Source organism: Streptopelia decaocto, assembly GCF_964273445.1.
Source record: "Streptopelia decaocto genome assembly, chromosome: 4".
In the NCBI taxonomy this organism is placed as follows: Eukaryota; Metazoa; Chordata; class Aves; order Columbiformes; family Columbidae; genus Streptopelia; species Streptopelia decaocto.
The window spans coordinates 40,833,654-40,855,813 of NC_138658.1; the positions used below are offsets into that span (position 1 = coordinate 40,833,654).

The window sequence follows — 22,160 nt, forward strand, 5'->3', positions numbered from 1 at the left end:
TCTTGAAAAGCACTATGCCCACCTGAAGGTGAGGGTCTAAATGATCTCATTCAACACAGAAAAGTGCAGCAGTTGTTTTGGCACTTCCTTGTTTCTTGAAGTAATACAGAGGCACGGTATTGAACGTAAAAATACAAATTATTAGTGTCTGGATGAAAACCAGAACCATCCAGCTTGCTCCATTACAGAGTATGTACATTATGGCCTCCTAAGCAGGTCCTCTTACTTGCATCTGACTTTACAGGGACTCCAGAAGAGGCCTCACTAGAGTTTTTGCAGGAAACCAAAGCAAATCAAGATCACTTTTAACAAGGGCAAGTGCCAGAGAGCTGCATTTTACTAGGTGGATATTATTTAGCAACCGAGTAAGCACTCTTCTTTGTGAATACTTCCTCTATAGTTAGTTCCTCAATCAGCATCTTTCCAGTAGGAACATAAATACTGGAAAACAGTCACTGAAAAAGAATGGAAGAGGGTGAATCACCGAGGGCAAGTGGTACATTTTCAGCTGTCTCATGCTTTGGTTTGCAGGAATTGAGCATCAGTCACTGAGGCAGTAACCTGTTCTCAGAGGAAGGCCAAATGAAAAGACTGAGAGAAAGAGGGCTGTATTTCGATGAAGCAGTTAGATCACCTTTTTTTGACGTGACTGGCAATCATCACCACGCAAGGGCATGAGCGAGGCAGAAATCCTTTGGCTTTTCTAATGTCTCTTGGGGGTGTCAGCACTCCTCTGGCTAGAGAGTTCAGCAGTAACATTTCAACCTGATCACAGAAATTCCTGTTGGAGCTTTCTGGGATTCTGCAACATGATCTTTGGAGCTGGGTAATTGTTCATAAACTAGACAGCAAGAGTAATAACGTCCTTTTCAGAGTGGTATCTATTCTGATACAGGGAACTGATTTATTTCTTGAGCCTTAAATCCACCTCCAGAACCTGAGGCTGAAGATTCAGTATCCACATCACCATGATATGCCTTCAGAAACCTCACAGATACTACACAATAATATATGCCTTTCTCTGAGGCAAAGAATTATTCAAGATGCCCATGAGCTGTGATACAGAATTGTTATGAAAAGACCCCAGATAATTCTGTTTCACAAGAGGAGACCAAAAGTTTCTCAGCATTAAGGCTTTTGAGGAATATTCCTCTGGAGCTTTTAAAGTTACTAATTGTACTAAAAACCAGAAAATCAATGTAAACTGTGCATAGCTGAAAAAGTTGTGATTATAGTCACAGCAGCATAATTCCAATTCACAGCACAGACAGTGAGGAACAATAAAGGAAGTTCCTTACTGTCATTAATCAATTGTCCATACAAAGAAAAAGAAGAAAAATTGACATATATTTGTTTTATTTTTATCAGTGTATATAGTGCACCTATCACCAAGTATGTTTAGGTACATAAACAATAGAAATTTAAAAACACATAAAATAATGACTCCAAATGGACAAACTTAACAAATAATAATGAAGAAACCCGTTGTTGTTCGGGTGTGTCAAACAGATTTTTAAAGTATAAATAAAATTAAAATTAACAGCACTAAAGCTATTTAGTAAGTGTTAAGCTAAAGCTACGCAATCATTTCCCAGAGTATCAGCACACTTATTCAATTCAGCCTTATTAGCACCTTGGTACCAGTTGCTGAATGGCTCCCAGTTATTATTATATACTAACACCAGGTGTCAAAGATACATTTATTTTTTTAAGTAATATGCAAAAGGCTTTTTTTTTTTTTTTTCCGCCCAGCAGTTCTTTAGATAAAATGTAGAATAAACAGAAGAAAAAATACTTGTTATTCAAGTTTCTAAAGGTTAATTACTATGTTATCTATACTGTAAGAAATTCTTCAGTATCGTTGGCAACTGGAGTTGTGGAACAAGATGCAGTCTAGCTCTTCCTAGATAATTTCGGATACGTAGTCGGCAGAGCTGACAAAGAGAAGGTGGTGTGGCTGCAAACAAAAAAGGAGTTTAATTATACAACTGTTTGCTTTACAACAGTCTTGCACAGTAACGGGATTTCTGGAAAAAATGTTCACATTTTGCAAACATATCCTTTTCCTTCCTTCCTTTTCCTTCATTGCCTTTTGCCCTCAAAGATAAAGACTGGGGCTACTGAAGCCTTATTAATAGTCAGGGAAATACTTAAAAAAAAGTTCAAATCAGCAAATACTATGTGTTTTTAAATTAAAAACCTGCTCCTAGAAAACATCTGATATCCACAGCTTTAAAAACTGCAGTATTTATTTTTTTTTAAAAAAACATAGGACAGGTGAAATACATGCTACGGCACTACAAGCTGCACTACCAATGCATCTCTGAAACAAGAATAAGCTCGCAAAATGCCCAGATCCTGGATCACGTTTAAGTGGTCTTACCGGCTCAAGGTGACACCTTTGTCCCTGTGTACCCCCCGCCCCCACATCTCACAATGAACACATTCCTCTCTTTGGGCAATAAAACCATGCGTGTTTCATGCCAATTTTTTTTTTTTTTTTTTTTTTAATGTCTTTGCTGTGGCTTTTAAAAATCCTACTAGCCTGGGTAATTTTGTGATAACTGACTGGTTTTAGAGGGTTTTTTTAACAGCATTCTGACTACAGAGATGTTTTCTGGAGGAAAACACTAATCAATGTAGTTAACAGTTCACCTCTAAAGAGATGCCCATGGTTATTGCAATAGTTTCTCTGCTTATTTCCCACCTTTGTCTTGTGGTTTATTTTTACACTGTACATAGGCCAGTCTGAACAAATCCAGTTCCCTGCAGGATATTCTTTCTCTCTCTCTAAGGCAAAAGATCTTTAAGAGTTTTAAGAGACTCTTAAGTGTTGACTCCTATTTCTCAGGTACTTATAATTTAGTAGAGAAAATGTAGAAAATTAAACTTATTATACTTTTTGCTTACAATCAAAATAAAGTGCTTTATATGCACTTAAAATATATTTTTTAAATATTGGAACAGCTGGCCAAAACCAAATATATCTCAAATCTGAAACTGAAATATTTTGTTTCTTTTTTAACAAGGTCTGTTAACAGCCAATAAAAATGTAGCTTTAATATCTAATTGTGCAAACACCAAATAAAGAGAAGACGATATTACTGGGTATTTCTATAGTTAGACATGAATTTACCTGAATGTTAAAATATTCATTTCATAAAGCACAATGTTAGCTTCTGTAACATGGATCGTTTGGGCTGTTGGGGTTCTTTGGAGGGCTGGTTAGGTTGTTTCTGTTTTGTTGGTTGTTTTTTTTTTTTAAGAATACAAGTTACAGTTGTAAAAGCACACATGTGAAACTTACCTTCATGGAGGAGCAGCAGTCTCTCCACTAAACTGCTTGGAGCAGCTAAATCAACAGGCCTCTCAAAATCTGTATTTTTGGCATTTATGTCTGCCCCAAATTCAAGGAGTAAGTTTACAATCTCTGTACTAGAATGCTGGGCAGCAGCGTGGAGTGGAGTTTCCAAATGCTTTCCTTTCTGTACATTGGCACCTGGTCAGTAGATGCACATAAAGAGATGTAAAAAGAGATTTAATTAAATTGTCATTGACTAAAGATGATGTTATTATACAAAACAAACAAAAAAACCCCACTGTCCTAGAATGCCACAGTGACTTTAGCCACTTTATTAGTTTTATTGCATAACACTATAGCTAATCATATCAGTAAGATTTTTTGAACGCATACACTTATCCTAGGTTTTATTACCTAAGCACTACTAGATTTTAAAGGAAAATATTTTATAAAAAAGCATGAAAATAAAAAGAAAATTAGAAATACTTTATAGAAAGAAGGAAAAGAAATGAAATTAGGTCATGTGAGCATCATTGTTGACCTAGTTATAAAAAAAGTACATTTTGTACACGTTTAAGAAAATTTGCACTACATAAAAATATGCTTTCTTGTTTAAGTCTTTAGAAAGAATCACTAAACTGAAGTTTAGTAGTTATGTTTCTGTAAGTACACCAACTCAAGAAGGAATCTAACTTGGACGCCTGATAGTTTTTCATGTGTTGAAGCTGGCAAAGGGTTTGAAATAGATTCCCATCTCATCCAACCTTTATCAAGAATTTTTCTAATTAAGGTGGGGTACACAGACGGGAAAGCTAATAGGGAAAAAAAGTCCAATCCATTAATTCTCCCAGTCCACAGGATTCTAATTACTACCCTTTTGTATTAATAATTATTTGCTAATTTATTTTAAACTAAAATGGACTAAATTAATTTGCAATAAGGCATTCCTATTCAAGAAAAACTTATTCATACAAGAGTTAAATAACACCAGCTAGTATGGAAGCTTCCCTTGCAGGGAAGCTGTTAGTCCCCTGAAAACGGGGTTTGCCCCAATGGTTTTCTAGATTATTCTAGGAGACGAACAACTCAGACTTCTTAAGAGAGCTTTACTGATCTTGTGAGATCAAAAATTGGCTTCTGTGCCAAGCTTTCTCTCTGAATCAACGTTTTTTGCCTTTTTGATTCTCATTGGAGTAAAATAATGTAATAATATCATGGGCCTAGCAAGTAAATTGGAAGTCTGAATAATTCACTGTTCTCAGTATTAACAATCTGAGAACACTTCCATAGCATCATTCTCTTGCCTATTTCATTATCTATTTGCTTTTCAACTTCTAATACATTCTCATAAACTGAAAAAATATGAAAAATTCAGACTGACATAAGTAGTTACTTATATTCTCAATTTACATACCCTGTTCTACTACATGGCACCAACAAATGTAGAATATGCCCTTCTGTTACTGTTTTTAACGTATGATAGTATTTGAAGCCCAAAATATGCTAATTATACTGCTGGGGTTCTTAAACATAAAAATCATGACATAGGATAATCAATCATATAAGGAGACTGACTTAATGAGAAACAACTGCTTGCTTACGTTCTAATTAACCTGCAATTAACTAGAAAAAAAATTCCGGTGCAAGGATGGCAAGTCTGTCATTATTCATCTATACATTTTCATTCATTGTGCTGCAGGACTCAAAAGCCCTGTATGACATCACCTGAAACACAGCAAATGATCCTTTAACTATGCTGACAGTGTCCCTGGACTTGTGCTGAAACAATGTCTCTTTCCCATTGATTAAATAAATAATGTGAAATTTAGGGTCAAATGCCTTTTACCTTACCTCTTGTCTCTGCAACTCAGCCTCTCTACCTTGTAAAAAGATCCATTAGAACAGACTGGAGAATGAAAAAGGGCAGGACTACGTCGCTAAAAAAGTTCTGTTGAAAGCTCAATGATTACTATATAAAATTCCTTTTTCAAAGCTGATGTTTTACCTTTGTTTTCCTACAGAAAATGAACATCTACAAAACTGAAGTAGATGCTAAAAATTTCAAACATATATTCTTATTGGTCTTGCTTCCTTTTTCCCCTCCTATGCTTGTTATGCCATGAAAAATATGAAAGACACAGTACGTTATTATAAGAAAACATGCATCACAGAATATACTTAGAAGCAGAGCCTTTGCAAGCAAGCGTTCTAGTTTCATTGACTCACTTCAGTGTGCTTATTTTAACAACTAGTAATATTTTTTAATTTAAATCATGACATACCTGCATATAGAAGCTTTCGAATACAATGGATCTGCTGTGAAACACATGCTACATACAGAGGTGTTCCTAAATGTGGAAGATCTTGGTCAACGTCTATACCCCAGGAGATCAGCACCTCCAGACAGTCACTGTGACCTGGCAGAACAAAGCATGACAGTGTGTTTGATTTCTGTAAGCTGTCTCACAGACAAAACCAGACATGTTTCTTTGCACTACTACTGAGACATTTGTCAGCTGCTCCCTGTTAGTTCAGCAGGTAATTTCCTACCTCTGCTGGCTGCTTCATGAGTTGGTGATGGGAGACAGGACTCCCACTGAGCTTTGGCACCATACTCCAACAGGAGCTCAGCACAAGCCGCACTGCCTCTTGAACACGCGTTAAATAAAGGTGTCACTCCATCAATTGTTGTAGCGTTTACCTGGAATATATAAGACCTATTTAAGAACAGAATTGAAATAAAGGTAGATTTTTAAACAGGATATATAGTTAGAAATTGTATTGAAACACAAAACAAAATTACTGGTTAGAATAGCACAGATTAACTGATCAGTCCCTGTGCTACTGTCTTCCTCTCACCACATCTCTCAGTTGAAATTAGTTTATTATTATTCTTATTAAACTATTTTGAATAAAGCAAAATACACCTGGAATACTAAAGATCACACATTAACATTTGGGCAATAAATAATTTTCAAAAGTTATTGTACTTAGCTTGTTTCATTGATACAGAAAATCTACATTTTGTGTAGTAACGGGAAAATGGGAACCTTCTCTCTGCAGGTCTGTCAAGAATGCAAACTCTGTATTAAATATGAGAATTATTTGCCATTTTCTTCTGTGGTTTTAGTCTCCAGGTTGGGGTGCTATTTCACGGGATGGAAACTAAGCTAATAGTACAGGCTTGCTGTTTTAATACCAACCTCACCACCTCACTGGTTAACTGAATATTCCCAGTGTGAGAGAATGAGAGGAACTAGGCAAATTTGTGAGGGCTGATAATACTACAGGAAGTAGCACCAGTATTAGGAAAGGGTTTCTAACAAGACTCTGGACTATCTTCTTCCATGCACCCCCCAAACCCATCAAAGCAATTAAAAGTACTAAAAAAATTCAGATATAAAAATCAAATTTGTTCTTATATTTTTGTCAATAGTATCTACAGTTTTTTATCTTTAGAACCCTTGTGCTAGCTGAAATGGAGTGGAATTTGTTTGGGAAACTTATTTTTTCTTTTTCTGTATTAACATAGACATATTCTACATGGTTCTTAAAAATGAATAGTAAGGACAATAAATATTTCTATCACAAAGATCAGAGATTTGGGAAACTCTGCATTTGAACTCTGATGTCAGCAGAGATTGTTGTGAAAGTGGTCTGTAAAGTACCATTTTTGTTTCCAGATGACAGATGGCCTGTGACAGAACAGAAAAACACCAGCGCTTTTTTCTACTCAGACCACAGGATCTTAAGAGCACATGGGTACAGTATGATCAAAGACCTTCTGGAAACTAAAAGAAGAATCTCCTGCAAGCCACTCAAAGCAATAGGAAACCAGTAAAGGAGAGGGATGCATTCCATATTTTTTAAGAGAAATAATGTAATGAAATTCACAAAAGAAATAAGGCTGGTGACATACTGCTAGCAGATTCTCTTCAATTCATAGCTCCTAACATTCTGTGATTCTGTCTCAGTGTCTGTTCAACTCCCATGTATTTTCCCTTTTACTGTTCTTCAGTTTGACATCTACTCTTACACATATAATTATGTGGTTTGGTTGGCTGGTTTACTTTGAACCTAACATCCCTGTAATGATGTTTTTTTGACCCATCACTTTCCCTTGCAAGCTTTCAGATGGCAGCTTATTGTAATTAAATGATATGAATGCAATCAATAGGGTGACTATGGAGAAATACCAGTTAAAAAAAAAAAAAAATCAAGGACTATATCCTTTGCAGTTAAATCAAGGTTAGCATTGGACTTCATATACAAAAAGAAAAAAAACACAACAACACATTACATTTGCTCCTGCTTCAAGAAGGATTCTTGCACATCCTACATGATCTCCCAGGCAGGCTTCATGAAGTGGAGTTACTTGGTCAATTGTTAGTGTGTCAACATTGTACCCCTAAAAAATACATGAATGACATATAAAGATCATACAAAAGCTGTTAAGAGTAGTTCAAATGAATAGTTTACAATACTCTAAATAGGCCTAAAACTCTACTTGCAATAAATAAATCTTCCATGAGCATAAAAAGAATCTTTCATCAATCAGTGGATCTAACAGAATAAAAGGGTGTGAAGAAGATGGAAACAGACTGTTGAGATGCACAGTGATAGGACAAAAGGCAACAGACATGAGTCAGAACATGGTGAATTCCAACGAATTACATGGAAAAAAAATTCACTGTGGGGACAGTGAAACCCTGAAACAGGGGTCCAGAGAGGTTAGTGCATCTCCGCTCCTGGTGATCTTCAAAACTCAACAAGGCCTTGAGTCTAAACAGTCCCATGATTCTATGATTCTCTGACTTCAAGTCTGATATATCTGAAGTAATCAATTTTAGCCATGTGAACACTTCTTGGACTGATAAAATCATCAAGCCTTTGAAATTTTCTGCAGTAGATGTGTTTTGATTCTTAAGAACTAATAATTGCATCTATTGGCTTTCGTCAAATGCATTCTATAGTATATATCTTCAGTATTGTAGTAGCTAATATGACAATACTAGAATATTAAAATTCAGCAGTTTACAGTCTCACCCTTTGCTGTTAACTCAACAAGTGTCTTCATGACTAGCTCAGTTTACCTGAGGGCTTCAAGCACTGGAACTACATTGACTTATACTATGCAAGAGAGGAAGACTGTATACATTTAGATGCAACTTTGGTAAAAATAATTTTGTGGGAAGTTTTAAAACATACAGAAGAAATATTTTAAATATTAACTTGTATATTATCATATAAAAATTTTTGAAATGTGTATTGCTCTGAAAGGTTCATGTGAAAGAAGCAAAGCATACTAAATCTTCATTTATAATCTATGCTGAGAAATAAAGTAACATTTAAAATGAAAGTAATTTTAAGAATACAGCCTTCACCTGTGACAATAAAGTCTTTAGAGAAAGAAGACGTCCTTGACTGGCTGCCTCATGCAGAGGTGAGCGATCTGCCCAAGAACCTATATAATAACAACATTTATTTAGTAAACCACATGAATTAGAAGGATTTTTGAATGTATAGAGCAAAGCAAAAAACATAATGCACAGAATGAAGTCAACTATCTTATGATTTTTTTTTCCTCTTTAGAGCCTGTATTTCAAATTATCAGTTTCTAGACAATAAAAACTGCTCTATTATTAACTGTAAAAATCTTTAGTAAAAGATTGTGTGGTACAGAGGACAAAATATTGATATATTGATTTCAGTAATCTGAATAATAAATTCATTAATTGCCATATTTCCCACTTCTGTTTTTGCATTGTTGATTTTTTAAAAATAATAACTTACTTTTGCAGCTGGCATATAAAAAACTTATAACTTCAACAAACTGATAATTGAACTTAAGCCAGACATAAACTTGCCTGAAAAGTCCTGAAAAAGCTGATGTATATGAAAATTAATATGGAAACCCTATGTATCATTAGATTAATCTGCAACTACTACACAAGCGCAAGGAGAGAAATACCATGAGAATCGCACTAAAAAAATTGCTATAGTAGAAATATTATATTAAGTCTAAGTTGTCATTCTAATAGACTATTAGAGCTAAAAATAGACATGCTTAATGTAAAGGTTTGGCATTTATTTTCATTTATCACCTCCAAAAAACAAAAGGAGAAAAAAAAAAGAAACCAAACAACCACTTTGCCATCACACACATAAACCCCTGCAGCTCCCAGTCCAGGTCCCAGAGTCATCCTGTGGTTCCAGATGAACCTTCCCTTTCCTCTAGACAAGCAGCCACCAGCAGGTCCCTTCTGGCCAGACAGGGTTGCAAGCACAGCTGATACCAACTTATTGTATGAATTCTGCAAATCAAGTTTTGAGAGATTGTGCAAGGAAGAACCATCTTCAAAATATATCATGAATTATTGGTATTTATTCCTGTAAGAAGAAAATCACTGGGACTATAAAATGCTAATACAGTCACTCAGTCCCCCCAAAATCCCTTAAGAAATGTAGGGAGAATTAGCCATGTGGGATGATTCGATAACAACAGCAGATGAATCTCCAACGCATGAAAGCATGTGGCCGTGTCCCTTGCGATGGAGCGGGACCGCCTGCAGAGCCACTTACTGCATCTCCGTGCCAAGGCCATGAATTTTAAATGAGACAGCTATTGCTCAGTCACTGCCAATCATGTGTCTAAGCTCTCAGGTAACTACGCACTAGAAATAGACCCTGTTTCTGTTTCCTGTTGGACTCCTCCTGTCCACTAGCCTGTTTCAGAAAGTACACTTTGGGTTCCAATAAACAACTCCCTCAAATCACATGAAGAATATCTGAAAAGATTAAGACTGCTCAACCTGAAAAGAAATTGGAGAAGAGTTAAAAACATATGAAATAGTGCACAGTACAGAAATTGAGATAAAACCTCCATTTTTCTAGAGGTGTTACTGTATAAAACTAAAACTTACTCAGATCTAAGACTGTATCTTCTCACAGAACATAAAACTACACTGTGGAACTCAGTGCTATATGTTATTGAAATCAAAATCTTAGCAAAACAAAAGCACAGCTGAGTATTGAAATTATGATAAGACTATACAAAGCTGATCACAGAAGTTAAAAAATATAAGAGATTAAAGCTTTTTAAACCTGATCTTCAAAAAGCATAGAGATTTCTATCATGTCAGAGTATCCAGTGTCTTTGAAGCTTCTTGTACTCTTTCATCTGTGGGAGCAGATGTACCATAGGCGAGATCCAGCTTCCAATACTCTTCCAGAATTATTGCGCTAAGCTCTGATCATCTGTCTGTGCATGTGTATGTACATGCACGTAGATTGTTCCCTATACTTTAGGTTTATTAAATGCACGATTTTGCAGCTCTTATTGCTAGTCATAACAGCTGAAAAAAAAAAACCAAAACAACAAACAAACGGACAACCCACCATCCCATACAGAAAGTGACTGGGATTTTAAGGGGTCTTATACTACAAAATCTGACCTCAGAAATATTAAAGGGACCTGAATTTGAGAAAACATCAATATTTTCTCTGTCATCCCAATAAGCTCAGATGTATTTATCCTATGTTTATCCTGTTGTAGGTTGGATGTGTGCAGTTACTATAAGAATTTTGACGAATGTTTTCCTTTTTCTGTAGTAGTAACTGAACCAGCACTCAAGTAATTCTAATTCAAATTAATTAAATCCATTAAGTTCTCCTGCTGGCAGCTGCAAAGAATTCCTCAAAATTAATCAAAAGCTGTATTTAGAGGCTGCTTTTGAAATATTGCCCCAGTCTCTACAGATGAGAACCATCTCTCTCAAGCATTTATCTTACTCCTAAATTAATAGGGGGAAAAAGAAAAAATAAAAAGACACAACTATTATATGGAAAAAAAAAATCTAATAAAATTGTAGTGACATGAGGTTTTTATGCTCATTAAATACACTCATACTTTGGACATTCTTGTAGGCATGTATAACTCAGGACAAAGATGCAGGTAGGATCTGAAAGCAACACTTTTTCCAGTTTTCTTTCCTTCACCTCCGTCCCTCTTGTATTGGTCAGAAGAATGTCTGCTAATGTCATAACTCCAGTGACATTTGAGATTCAAATGATGCCAGATCCCATTGCGAGCTCTGTTTCGCACCTGGACCCACCTTATATCCCTGTCTTCATGTAGAGAAATGCAGCAGTTCGCTGTTTCTGCTAAATCCATTAAAAGCAAAATGCTTGTATCACTTCTACTAGAAGTAAAATTTATAAGCAAAATGCGGCAGAAATATTTTGTGCAAATTAAGTTTGGAAAAAAGCCTTCCAATTCCAACTGATTTATCAGTAAACATAGTAATTCATCATTAAATACCACAGGGACAATAATATGTTCAAAATAAATATGTATCATAAATAAACTTCAAAGTTGTCTTAAAATAAATTCTTTGTCTAGATTCCTGCCTTCTGCTAATCTACAAACTTGTAATGTCTCTCACTTAGAAAGCATTAATAAGAATATAAATGAAGATATTTTTTCATCCATTGTTGTCTGTAACAGCAGTACTAGCAAACACAGTCTATTCCAAACCTGTTAATGCATTAATTCCCTACTGATGTCGTCTCTGACAGATGCTGAATACAAAGTATGTCTAACTATATTTAGAAGCCACATTAGTTCCAAGATCTCTGGTGTATAGTTTACCAGGAAAGGCACTGCTTTGTAAACACTAACAAGAAAGAGTAAATATATTCACTATATGAACAGGTGAAGTTAAAAAACAAATTACAAAGTATCATACAATACCTAAATCTCCATCTCCCCATGGCACTTCCAGCCAATTGCAATTATAAATCCTACTCATTGCTTTCAATCTGGAAAATAAAAAATAATAATAATAAAAAAAAATCTGCTCTTGCTAATTAGGCCTGTTCTTAATACACTCCAGCTATGTTTGGAAAGAGATCAGCAGCTCACTGTAATATGAACTTTCACCCTTCAGTAAACACAAGTTGCCAGTTTCTTTTCTTATGCTAAAGGACTATGGGTCTTTTTGTTAATTTTTCTTTTTTTTTTTTTTTAAACAACTTTCCAAAGTGCCAATATCTGTACATTTGCCTTCCAAGACAGGTTAACTGGAATTCCAACACAAGAGAAACTCACAGTGAGATTAAGAGAACCCTGAGAAGAAAATGATCTGCAGGACAAACTCCTCCTTTTTTAATCTCATACAATGAGACACATAGTTTTGTTCCCTCTAAAATCCATAGTAGTACATAGATTTGTAAGGGAAGCACTGCCAAATATTCATGTGTTATTTTACTACTTACTCATAATATACTGACAAAATAAATAAATAAAGATATCCTGATTATGTTTCAAATGCTATTTGATCTGTATGCTGAACTGTTTTTTTCTTGTAGCCGTTCACTATTGCTTTAGTTATCTTCTGAACAATTATTTGGTTGTGAAATTGGGGTTTGGATAACTATTCTCAGCAGTGAAAATCCCCAAAAATAGGGATTTGCAATTCTAACTTTGATGCATTTCTAAGTTATCAATGTTATTTTCTTCACATTTTCCTATAGACTTCACTCCTTTATATCTACCTGCAATTACCTGTAAGTCATTCCTGCATTTATGACCGTAGAAGTACAATACTAAGTTAAAATATTTTTGTAAAGGTCATTAACTCCACTCATTCAATTTGTTTTTAATTCTAAAAAATTGTGTAGTCAACAAACAAACAAAAACAGTATAAAAAGTATATTAGAAAGCTGGATTTTCAAACCAAGGATGACTGAAAGTTAATAAAGTCTTCTCACCGACTTCACCAGCCGAAGATTTATGCCAGGGCTCAGCAATTTAAAAAAATACTGCTCTAAGGGTAAATAGATGGTGACCAGTCCTCAGAGAATTGGTATCATCAGAAAAGAACTGAAAATAGAAGTCTGACGCAGACTATTTGGAAAGTGTTGTAGCTTATATTTATGTCTGCAAAACTAACAAATGCTATGTCTTGAGCTCATCACTGTTATCTTCTGTTCCTTAAGATGTCTTCTGAATGTTTCAGTTTGTAGCAATGAAACCGACAGGATCAATAACTGTAACACAAAAACTCTGTAACATTATAGTCCCAAGATAACAGATGCAGTTCACTCCAGTTGTTAAAACTGCCTGATATTTTTACTGTGGCACTATAAAATTCCCTATTTGTCTAAAGCCCTTGCAGGATAAAAAAGTGTTTCAAGCACTTAATTGATATTTGATGTTAAAAACTCTTGAAAAGAATCTTAAGTCAAGGGTTTGAAAGTTAAGAAATGCATCTGTGGTGCTTAACTACTATGAGTAGATATGACCAGCAAAACGCAAGCCACTTCTTTTTAACTGATGAAATTCCAACAATCAACACTGAAGAACTCAAAAATAATCTGAATTTAGGCTATAGATGGTTAAAATATGTCTGAGAGAGAAGATATAGTCCAAGTGGCATTTAAATATTTCATTTCAATATTTAAAATAATCTTTGTTTTCATTTGACTGAAAAATGGATAAGAATTTGTAACAATATATACATATAAACACATAAGTATATAAACATATGCATACAAAAAATGAAAACTTGACTGGTTCAAATCAATATACTTTACAGCGTTTACCATCATGTAGACTTTCAAAACTTGGGGATTTCAACCCAAATACAAATGCCAATGATTTCCTACTCTTGAAAACCATGCAAATTTATTTTCCCACACAGTTCTGTTTATGATGCGCTCACATTACAGGACCACACATGAGTTTTGCCATTCCAGTGTTGTATTCAGCAAATGTGTGAGCATTCAAATTATTTTGTATCTCCATATCTAGTATGACCTCTTGCTCTTTAAGACATGCTATCCAAACTATAAACTGACTATAACACTGTTAATTTTATATTTTTCATGGTATTCAATTTTATAATTTTTCATGGTATTCTCCCAATAACGAAAGAATACTTAAAAACTCTTGCTGAATCTATCTTCATAACATCATTCTTTCATACTATTTTATAACTAAAGAACCAAAAGACAGAGAATTTTAATCCTTAAATTATAAAACCAATCTAATAGCTTATTTTTCCAGAGTACTTAAGCATTAGAGTGTACACTGAAAGCATAGTTTAATTATGGTTATGACAGCTTCGAGCTTCTGGAATTTCAGCCTTAGATAATAATAACCATGATCAGTCAAGAAGCTTTTAGGTTAGATGATTTGTCTTAAAACACACAGGTGTCACAGCAAAGACAAGAAAATAATTTGCTTTTAGGGACATGAAAACCTTTGCCCTTTTTTTCCTACCCTTCACCATATGTCTTCTAACCTTTGCAACACACAGGAAAATATAGGGTCTATTTTTTCTGAGTATTAACCTAATGCATTCTCAGAATGTCATCCATCTTGCACATCCAAGGAAGCAGGGGCTTTGTGGAAAAGTACAGTATGTCACTGTGTTGTCAAATACTGGGTTATAATGCATTAGAGGGTCAAACGAGCAAGTCACAGGGAATGTTACTTTTAACAATTCCTAAATTTTAAGTGCTTCAGCATTGCAATTTAACATACTTTTCACACAGAAACACAAGCCACTGAACTGCATTAGAAATCCTAAAACGCCCACAACAGCAATATCCAAATGTGACTCGTGTAGTTCCCAACAGAAGCAGCACTACAGCAGGTGAAGGCGATGGCAATGACGATGGCAGCAGCAGTTGTTGCTGTGGCTCTGTGCCGGGCCTGGCACACGTGGCAAAAACAGCATCAGGCCCCGTCCCCTGTCTCGTAAAAGCACAGCAACAACTCCCCTGTCCACTGCTCATGCACAGGCTGTTTTCTTTTTCCATCTTCTTGAAGGATCAACAAGCAGCTGGATATTTTTCTAGCTGAAAGTATCTTGAAAACTGTGTGCTGTAGCTAGAGTGACAAGGTGCAAAATCACATCAACCTCTAAATTCAGTAATATGTAAATTTTGGTATGTGAAGCAGCTGGTAGCAGTCTTAGGCCGTTATTATTTCCTTAGTCAATTCACTAAAACAAAGTAAGGGGTTTTCAGTGGCCTTCCAACTAGAAGGTGACAAAAAAGGCATACAGACATTCTGAGCTGAGTTTAGACTTTGGAGGACTTCTGCCTGGAATAACTGTGCTCCTCAAATACAGTCTCAGCCTTAATCCAGACTGCAAGAAATTTTCCCCAAGTTGTGCTCAGAATTTTCAGTATTTTCCCAGCCTGCTAGGGTGTGAATGCAGCACAAATCTTAATTCCTGGCCTTACCGGCAGTACCCAGCTGGTCAGCAAAGCTGGGCCCAGTATGCTGATTGCTGGTTGTGGACCCTCATGCCAGTAGGCTGAAGACCTTTTCCTATAGCCTGACTCTACCCTTTTGCCCTTTTACCAAACCTTACCATGACATATTTCACCCTCCCCATCACTTTTACTCCATTTTCCAATATGCATATTTAATTACATATTGCATCACAGTCTGACTTTCTCTTCCTTTGCTCTTCAAGGCAGCCTGAAGAACAAAGTCCGTTTTGGATACCTCCAGGAATGGGAACAGAGAGGGAAAAGCCTCCTTCAGATTTGGTATTAGATATACCTGTCATCCAAGTGAACTACAACAACCAGAAGCCTGAATTGCAAAAGAAGTCTCTCAGTACTTCAAGATGTCCATCAACAAATACATACACTCAGTTTAGCAATCACAAAGAGGCTGCCAGACCATATTAAGATGGATTCTTCAGGAAAAATTACTTTCCATATTTAACTGTGATTTTGAAAATTTCAAAACTTAGGACTAACTGTGGTTATTTCTTTACAAGAATGACAAAAGAGCCTAACCCTGAACAATATCAAGGAGCGGTAGTGCTAACATTGATAAACTTTTGTAAAATTTCTTTTCAGTCTGAGGGAGAATGTCCGCTCTTTTTGGGAACTAATGACATAACTAGCTGAAATGTTCATAAATAGAAGTTACTACAGATTAGGAAATGTTAGCCCAAGCATGGAATAATATGAGAGATACAGTGCATATTAAAACTGATGAATAAATAAAACATTACAGTGCCATTGCATTCAGTTAAGGTAACTGTTGCTTAAATTCTTTAATACTGCTTAATTCTATAACTGGCAGTACTGGAAATTAACAAAGGTATTTTAAGAGTAATTTTGATTCCTATAACTGTTTTTCACAGTAAATTAATAATTATTTTATGCACAATATATCAAACATCTCTTTCCTGTCTCCTCATTTCCCTGACTATTTTAACACCTTCAGTTTTTAATTTGATGTGATATTGTCAAGAATTTGAAGTTTGATTTCCTTATTTTCATTTTTATTTCACTCTAAGCTTTATGCTATGGTCGATATTAATTGGAATTCTGATCACTCTTTAAAAAAATTCCTATTAGACTTTCACAATTACTAAAATCTCCCTTTCACACACTTGTATTATGAAAAAATTAGGAAAATCTGGCACAGACAACAGCAGTCCTAAACACTGCTTTTATAATAGTTTGCTCCTCATCACTGAAAATGTCAGTGTCAAGCAATTTAAATACCTCCTAAGTACTTCTCTATACAAATACTTACAATTATATATTTGCCTTTAGTATCTTAGCACAGGACAATAATTCTGTCATCTGTAGTTCCTCCATCACCTCCTATTTCAGCTGCCTATATAGTTCTCTTTACATATGAAGTTGTATGTGAAGTTTATTTCTCCCCCTCCTTTCAGTCCCCGGTTCCCTGTTGTAAACAATTAGCCTTCAGTATCCAGTTACCTTGTGACAGGACAGCAAAAGTCAGGGTAAGTCAAGCCTTAAATGCTTGCATAAAACAAATAGGGCAGATAAAGAAGAAAAGATATTTTAGATCAGCTGATAAGAGTGCAGAAAGAACAAAAATAGCTTCAACACCCTTGTGTTAATCCATGCAAGACAATAAAGTGCCACTAACATAAGCATGCATTTATATTACAGCTAGAAAGAAAAAACAGTTTAGAGCTAGAACATGACAAATTGGGTCAGCTTAGCGTATTTCAGTACACAGTTTCTGAAATGGCTGCTATACTAACCTTGGCTGGTCAGAATACCCCAGCTAGCTTTTCGTTTCGCAGGACACTCCCCTACACTTTCTAGGCGTCTTTTGGGGAGATTCTGGCTCCTCTGAACAGCCGTGTTTGTTGTCATTACTTGTTTCTCGAGGAAAGCCTGTCTGTCATTGGTGCAGGTGCTCTGGTCTGACGAATGCCCACAAATGGATTGCTAGTACCTTTTTTCCTCCTTTCGCTTTTTCACAGAGATCTTGCTGTACTTACTGTAGAATGGCTACAACACTGAAATCCATTCAGCAACATTTACTAGCTTGGACTAGTGAGTACATAGTGGGGGAAGGGAAGGACTGCTCCAGCATTTTCTATTTTTAAAACAGAGAAAGAATCAGCTTAGCTACAGCATGAGTCTTAACTATTTACATGATTTAAATGGAAAGAAGGTGTCAATTTTTTACACATTTAACCAAAAAAAGAAACAGATTCTTAAAGCATAAGTATTCAATGCTTTGTTGCTTGAATAACAGGCAACCTAAACCAGAAAAACTATAACTGTTCTATCATAATGACAATTCTTTTAGTAATAGAAACAATAATTATTACTACATGAGGCTTTAATCATCTGTAACTTGCAGTTAAGAGAGATTTTGGAATTCAGAAGAATCCATGAAACTATGAAGCACTGCTGGATTTTTGTGGGTGTTTTGTTTGGTTGGTTTTGTCCTTGTTTTTATTTTTTAAATGGGGACAAGGCATCCTACAGCCATCAACTAAAAACTACATCCTGAATAAATACATCATGGGTTGATTGGAAAAAAAAAAATCACTTCTTATTTTGACAGTCTAATTCTATTATGAAAGTAAGGCTGTAGTCTTGTTAGAAGTAGCACAAGTCAATATTTTTTTTTAATTATAACAAAAACAAGGGCAACCAACTACTAGTAGAAATTTTTTGTTTGTTACTATGTATCATGCTGATACTCAACAACAGAAATCTGCAGGGAGAAGCAGTCCATGATAAAATTCCGGCATGGATAAAGAGGACAGTGATTTCCCTGTGCTAATAACATGCTAAGATGCCACATTTAACTCCCCGCCACTTCCTTCTAGTATTTTCTCACTATCCTCCTCTACTGATATAAAAACTAGCCATTTATAAACTTTTAAAAAAAAAATTAACATCACTGGGCTTCATTAATACTACTCCTCTTCAGGTAGGTACCTGACAAAAATTAACCAGTAAGATGTTGAAATAATACACATATATCCAATGAAATTTTCTATATCGGTCTTGTCTTTCTTTAAGAGAAAATCAGAGGCAAGATTATAGTTAGGTAGGGGAAGGCGGAAAAGGAGCAGCTGCAAATTTCACCTTGAAATTACAGCACATGAGAACTGCCCAACTGGAATGGCACGACACTCTTTATAGAACAGAAGCAGGTGGGCTACTACTATTCTCAGAAGAGAGAACAAAACTGCATTCTCCCAGATGTTATACTGCTTTCAGAAAGTTGTTTTCCTCAGGTTTTATCCAACTGAATGAACCTGAATATCTCACAGACTGAAATAAACACTTTTACATCCAATCTGACTCTGCAAGTAAGTCTTCAACAGAGCTTTCACAGAAGGGCTCATTAGAAAAGGGCACTTTATAAATATCTCACTGTGACACTAGAATTACTCGTTAAATTGTAGCGTTTTCTTCAAGTAAATAAATACTGGAAGATGAATTAACAGGAAAGCTTACTAAGGATGTGTCTATGTGTCTGTCTCAGGATGATATCAGCACAATTCTGCAGGTGAAAAATAACCAATGACAATTTCTGTACTTGCCACAGCTCTGAGGCTCATCTCATCTTCACACTTCCTTTTCATTTGGAATGGAATCCCAGGACTTTCAGGAGAAGGTGGTGAGGATCAAGATCAAGCAAAGCATCTGGCACTGTTGGGCAGGGATTAACAGTGGGCTGGGAAGACAAGAGCTACATGTTTTTGTAGGAGTTTTGTGGGTGAGGTTGTCAGCTGAGAATGAAGTTGGGTCCTTCTAGAAGAGTGGTACAAACCTGGAAGTAGTTCATACAACTTGTTTTCCACAGATATTCCATCCCCCATTCTCTCTTACTGGTCTCAAAGGTGTGAAGGAGGAGGGAGGGAACCAGTAGATACACAGGCAGCTGCCATGGCTTCGAAGGGGAGTCAGAAGCACCTGCTCATTCCCTTCCAGAGACCTGCATAGGAAGCACTGAGCTACCAATGTAGCTACCAATCTGCTGCCTTCAAGGCAAGGGTAGTAGGAAAACTATCTCTATTCCATAGACACTTACCACTCATTTTATTAACCTATTTTGAATACTTTGGAGGACATGAGAATGCAATGAATAAAAAAATATGCACTTTTTTCATGCTTTTAAGAAAGCAAAGCTTACACTATTCAGGACTCTAGAAGGAACTTTTTAAATTCTGCTAGGCACAAACATTCATCCTCTGGGTAAAAGCTATTAAAAGGTCCTACTAAACTGGCACATAAACAAAAGTGGGGTTTGTTTGTTTTTTAATGAAAGCTAGAACAACATCAGAAATCAACTGGAAATGTATTCAAAACATACTTGAGATGTTGACATAAAGAGGGGATGAACATACTGTTAAAACTGCAGAGTAAAACTGAAGAACTCGCTATTCACTTCCTCCTCTGACACAGAATTGCCATATGAACTTCCTGAAGTCAGCCATCCATGCACTAGCTACATAATAAAAATCAGTATCTCTTTACCTCATTAGGTAATAAAATTATTAGTAATTGAAACTACCTAGGCTTGGTACTCAGATTCTGTTCTTCAGATTTTTCTCTACAGAAGACATTCAAACACTTTCAAAATCCAACAGAAAACCTAGAACAGAAATCTAAGTAGATATCCAAGTATGAAGAAAATACAGTAGGCCATTACTTTCCCTGCCTTGGCACACAAGCAATTAGGGACCGTGTTAGGTTATAGTTAATCATGGAAGCAATGCAGCTACCTGCAAATAAACAGCCAGAGGAAGGAGCAGACACTACACTCTGAGAGTAAGGAAACTGGAGAATTTTACTGATGAGTTTGGAATTCTGACTTAATTTAGCAGACAAGCTTTAAATAAACCACTATGTTGCATTTCACTAATAATTAATTCTATTCAATTTCTATAACCAAGGGGAAGAACTGTTAAAGGAAACTTTCAAGTGATTTTCTTCACAATCTTTTTTATCCAGATTTTTATGTCAGTACAGTTTCAACATGTCAGAAAATAGCTCTGAGTTTAATCTACAGGGGCAACAGTTCTTAACAGGTGGGAATCCAAACAGAAATAAATTTTTGTTCCTCCATTTTGATGCAGAACTCATTCTATTTTGAAGACTGTTCTTAAGGCAATAAAGATGCAATTGTGATAATAAGTAAAGAAGAAAAAAAGTGTTAACAAAAACAATTATGACAAAAAGGCTCCCGCACCTTTCAACACGATGCAGCTAAATGCAATACAGTCCAAATTCCAATAAAAACAATTTCTCTCAGAAAAAAATGGACAAAATTGCACTATTTTCAAATGTCACAGATCAGTGTTTTGTGTGCAATCCTCCTCATGCTAGCCAGCTGATGAGCCACCTTACTTCCCAAACCATTCTGTACTTTCAGATTCACCCTGCTTTTATGACCAGGACTATTACAGGGTCACAGAAACTGCACGGAACCTGCCACATTAAATTCTGGAACATCCTGCTGATGTGATCCACAGCCTGCAACCATGAAGCTGAAATGATAAGATAGGCTCCCTGGATCTCAGTGCCAGTACGCCAAGAGCTGCCTGTCATTTGACATTGTCAGAAATGAACCAGCAGAGATCTTGAACATTCCTTCCTGTAGGAGAAGCCAAGATGAAGCAAGTTTTAGTAGTAATTATAGAAGCATGGTCACTGACAAAAACATAGCATCCTAAAAGGCCACAGTGACCACTGTTACATCCTGCAGTGCCAGCTCAATGCCAAGAAACTTAAATGCACCATAAAAGCACACTGATAAAAGATCCAACAGCACCACAGGGAAAGGACTTGAACAATATTTTTTAAAAAACAGGTTCTTGCATCAAGCCATACTTCATGGCCGATACAATAAGTCATTAGCAGTCAACCAGAAGCTCAGACTTTACCCAGGTGTCACCAGCCAGTCCTGACAAATGTCAGCGGATATGCAGATAATACTTAAGTGGTCATTAGTTATATAAGCATAAAATGATATTTCTCTATGGCACTACAAGCACTAAAAAAGATGATTACGAACTCTTGCTCTTAATACAGTATCAACAATATCTTTTACCCGGGAATCCAAATTATTATTGTTATTATAAGATAGCAAAAGCATGGATGGCTAGTAACTTCCATACCTCTTCCCCTGAGATTTTTACAGTTGTTAGGCCTTGTATTCTTGGATGCTGGGAATCAGAATGGAAGGCTGAGAAAAGATTAAAATTCTGGTATGATAAAGGCTCTGTCTCAGCCCCCAGAGAAGTCAAATATGGAACAACAACACATCTACTACATTTCTTGGCTAATGGATTTGCAGTGTGTAACCCCCAGACCTCTTCATGCAGTGGTAACACAGAATATTTGCTCATATGTGGGCTAAAGTAAAACAATTCACAGCAGTCACGTTGATGATCTAGCCATATCAGTTACCAAGCAGGCCTGAGCTTTAGATATTGACGGAGAAGAAAGACACAAGTCATGAGACTAGTAGTCGCAGTGGTATAGAGCACCACAGAGTGAATCTTCAGCCAGTTACCATCAGAGGATGGCC

General features: G+C 36.0%; 1 protein-coding gene across 6 annotated transcripts in view; it reads right to left on the reverse strand.

Annotated features, from left to right (window-relative positions):
- Nucleotides 1-1,339: 1,339 nt before the first annotated feature.
- The window catches only part of ASB5 (ankyrin repeat and SOCS box containing 5), a 40,560-nt gene continuing 19,739 nt past the window's right edge, over nucleotides 1,340-22,160 (reverse strand). For 2 of the 6 annotated variants that reach the window (XM_082051567.1, XM_082051568.1), the window contains exons 2-8: nucleotides 12,054-12,121; nucleotides 8,686-8,765; nucleotides 7,602-7,709; nucleotides 5,852-6,002; nucleotides 5,584-5,718; nucleotides 3,308-3,499; nucleotides 1,340-1,957 (exon numbers count right to left, since the gene is read on the reverse strand). In XM_082051567.1, the coding sequence (XP_081907693.1) occupies nucleotides 1,830-1,957; nucleotides 3,308-3,499; nucleotides 5,584-5,718; nucleotides 5,852-6,002; nucleotides 7,602-7,709; nucleotides 8,686-8,765; nucleotides 12,054-12,111 (852 nt within the window). In that variant the 5' untranslated portion in view covers nucleotides 12,112-12,121 and the 3' untranslated portion in view covers nucleotides 1,340-1,829. Of the gene's footprint in view, nucleotides 1,958-3,307; nucleotides 3,500-5,583; nucleotides 5,719-5,851; nucleotides 6,003-7,601; nucleotides 7,710-8,685; nucleotides 8,766-12,053; nucleotides 12,122-17,358; nucleotides 17,700-19,167; nucleotides 19,590-22,160 lie in introns of those variants that run through there. The other 4 variants (XM_082051569.1, XM_082051564.1, XM_082051565.1 and 1 more) reach the window with 3 other exon arrangements.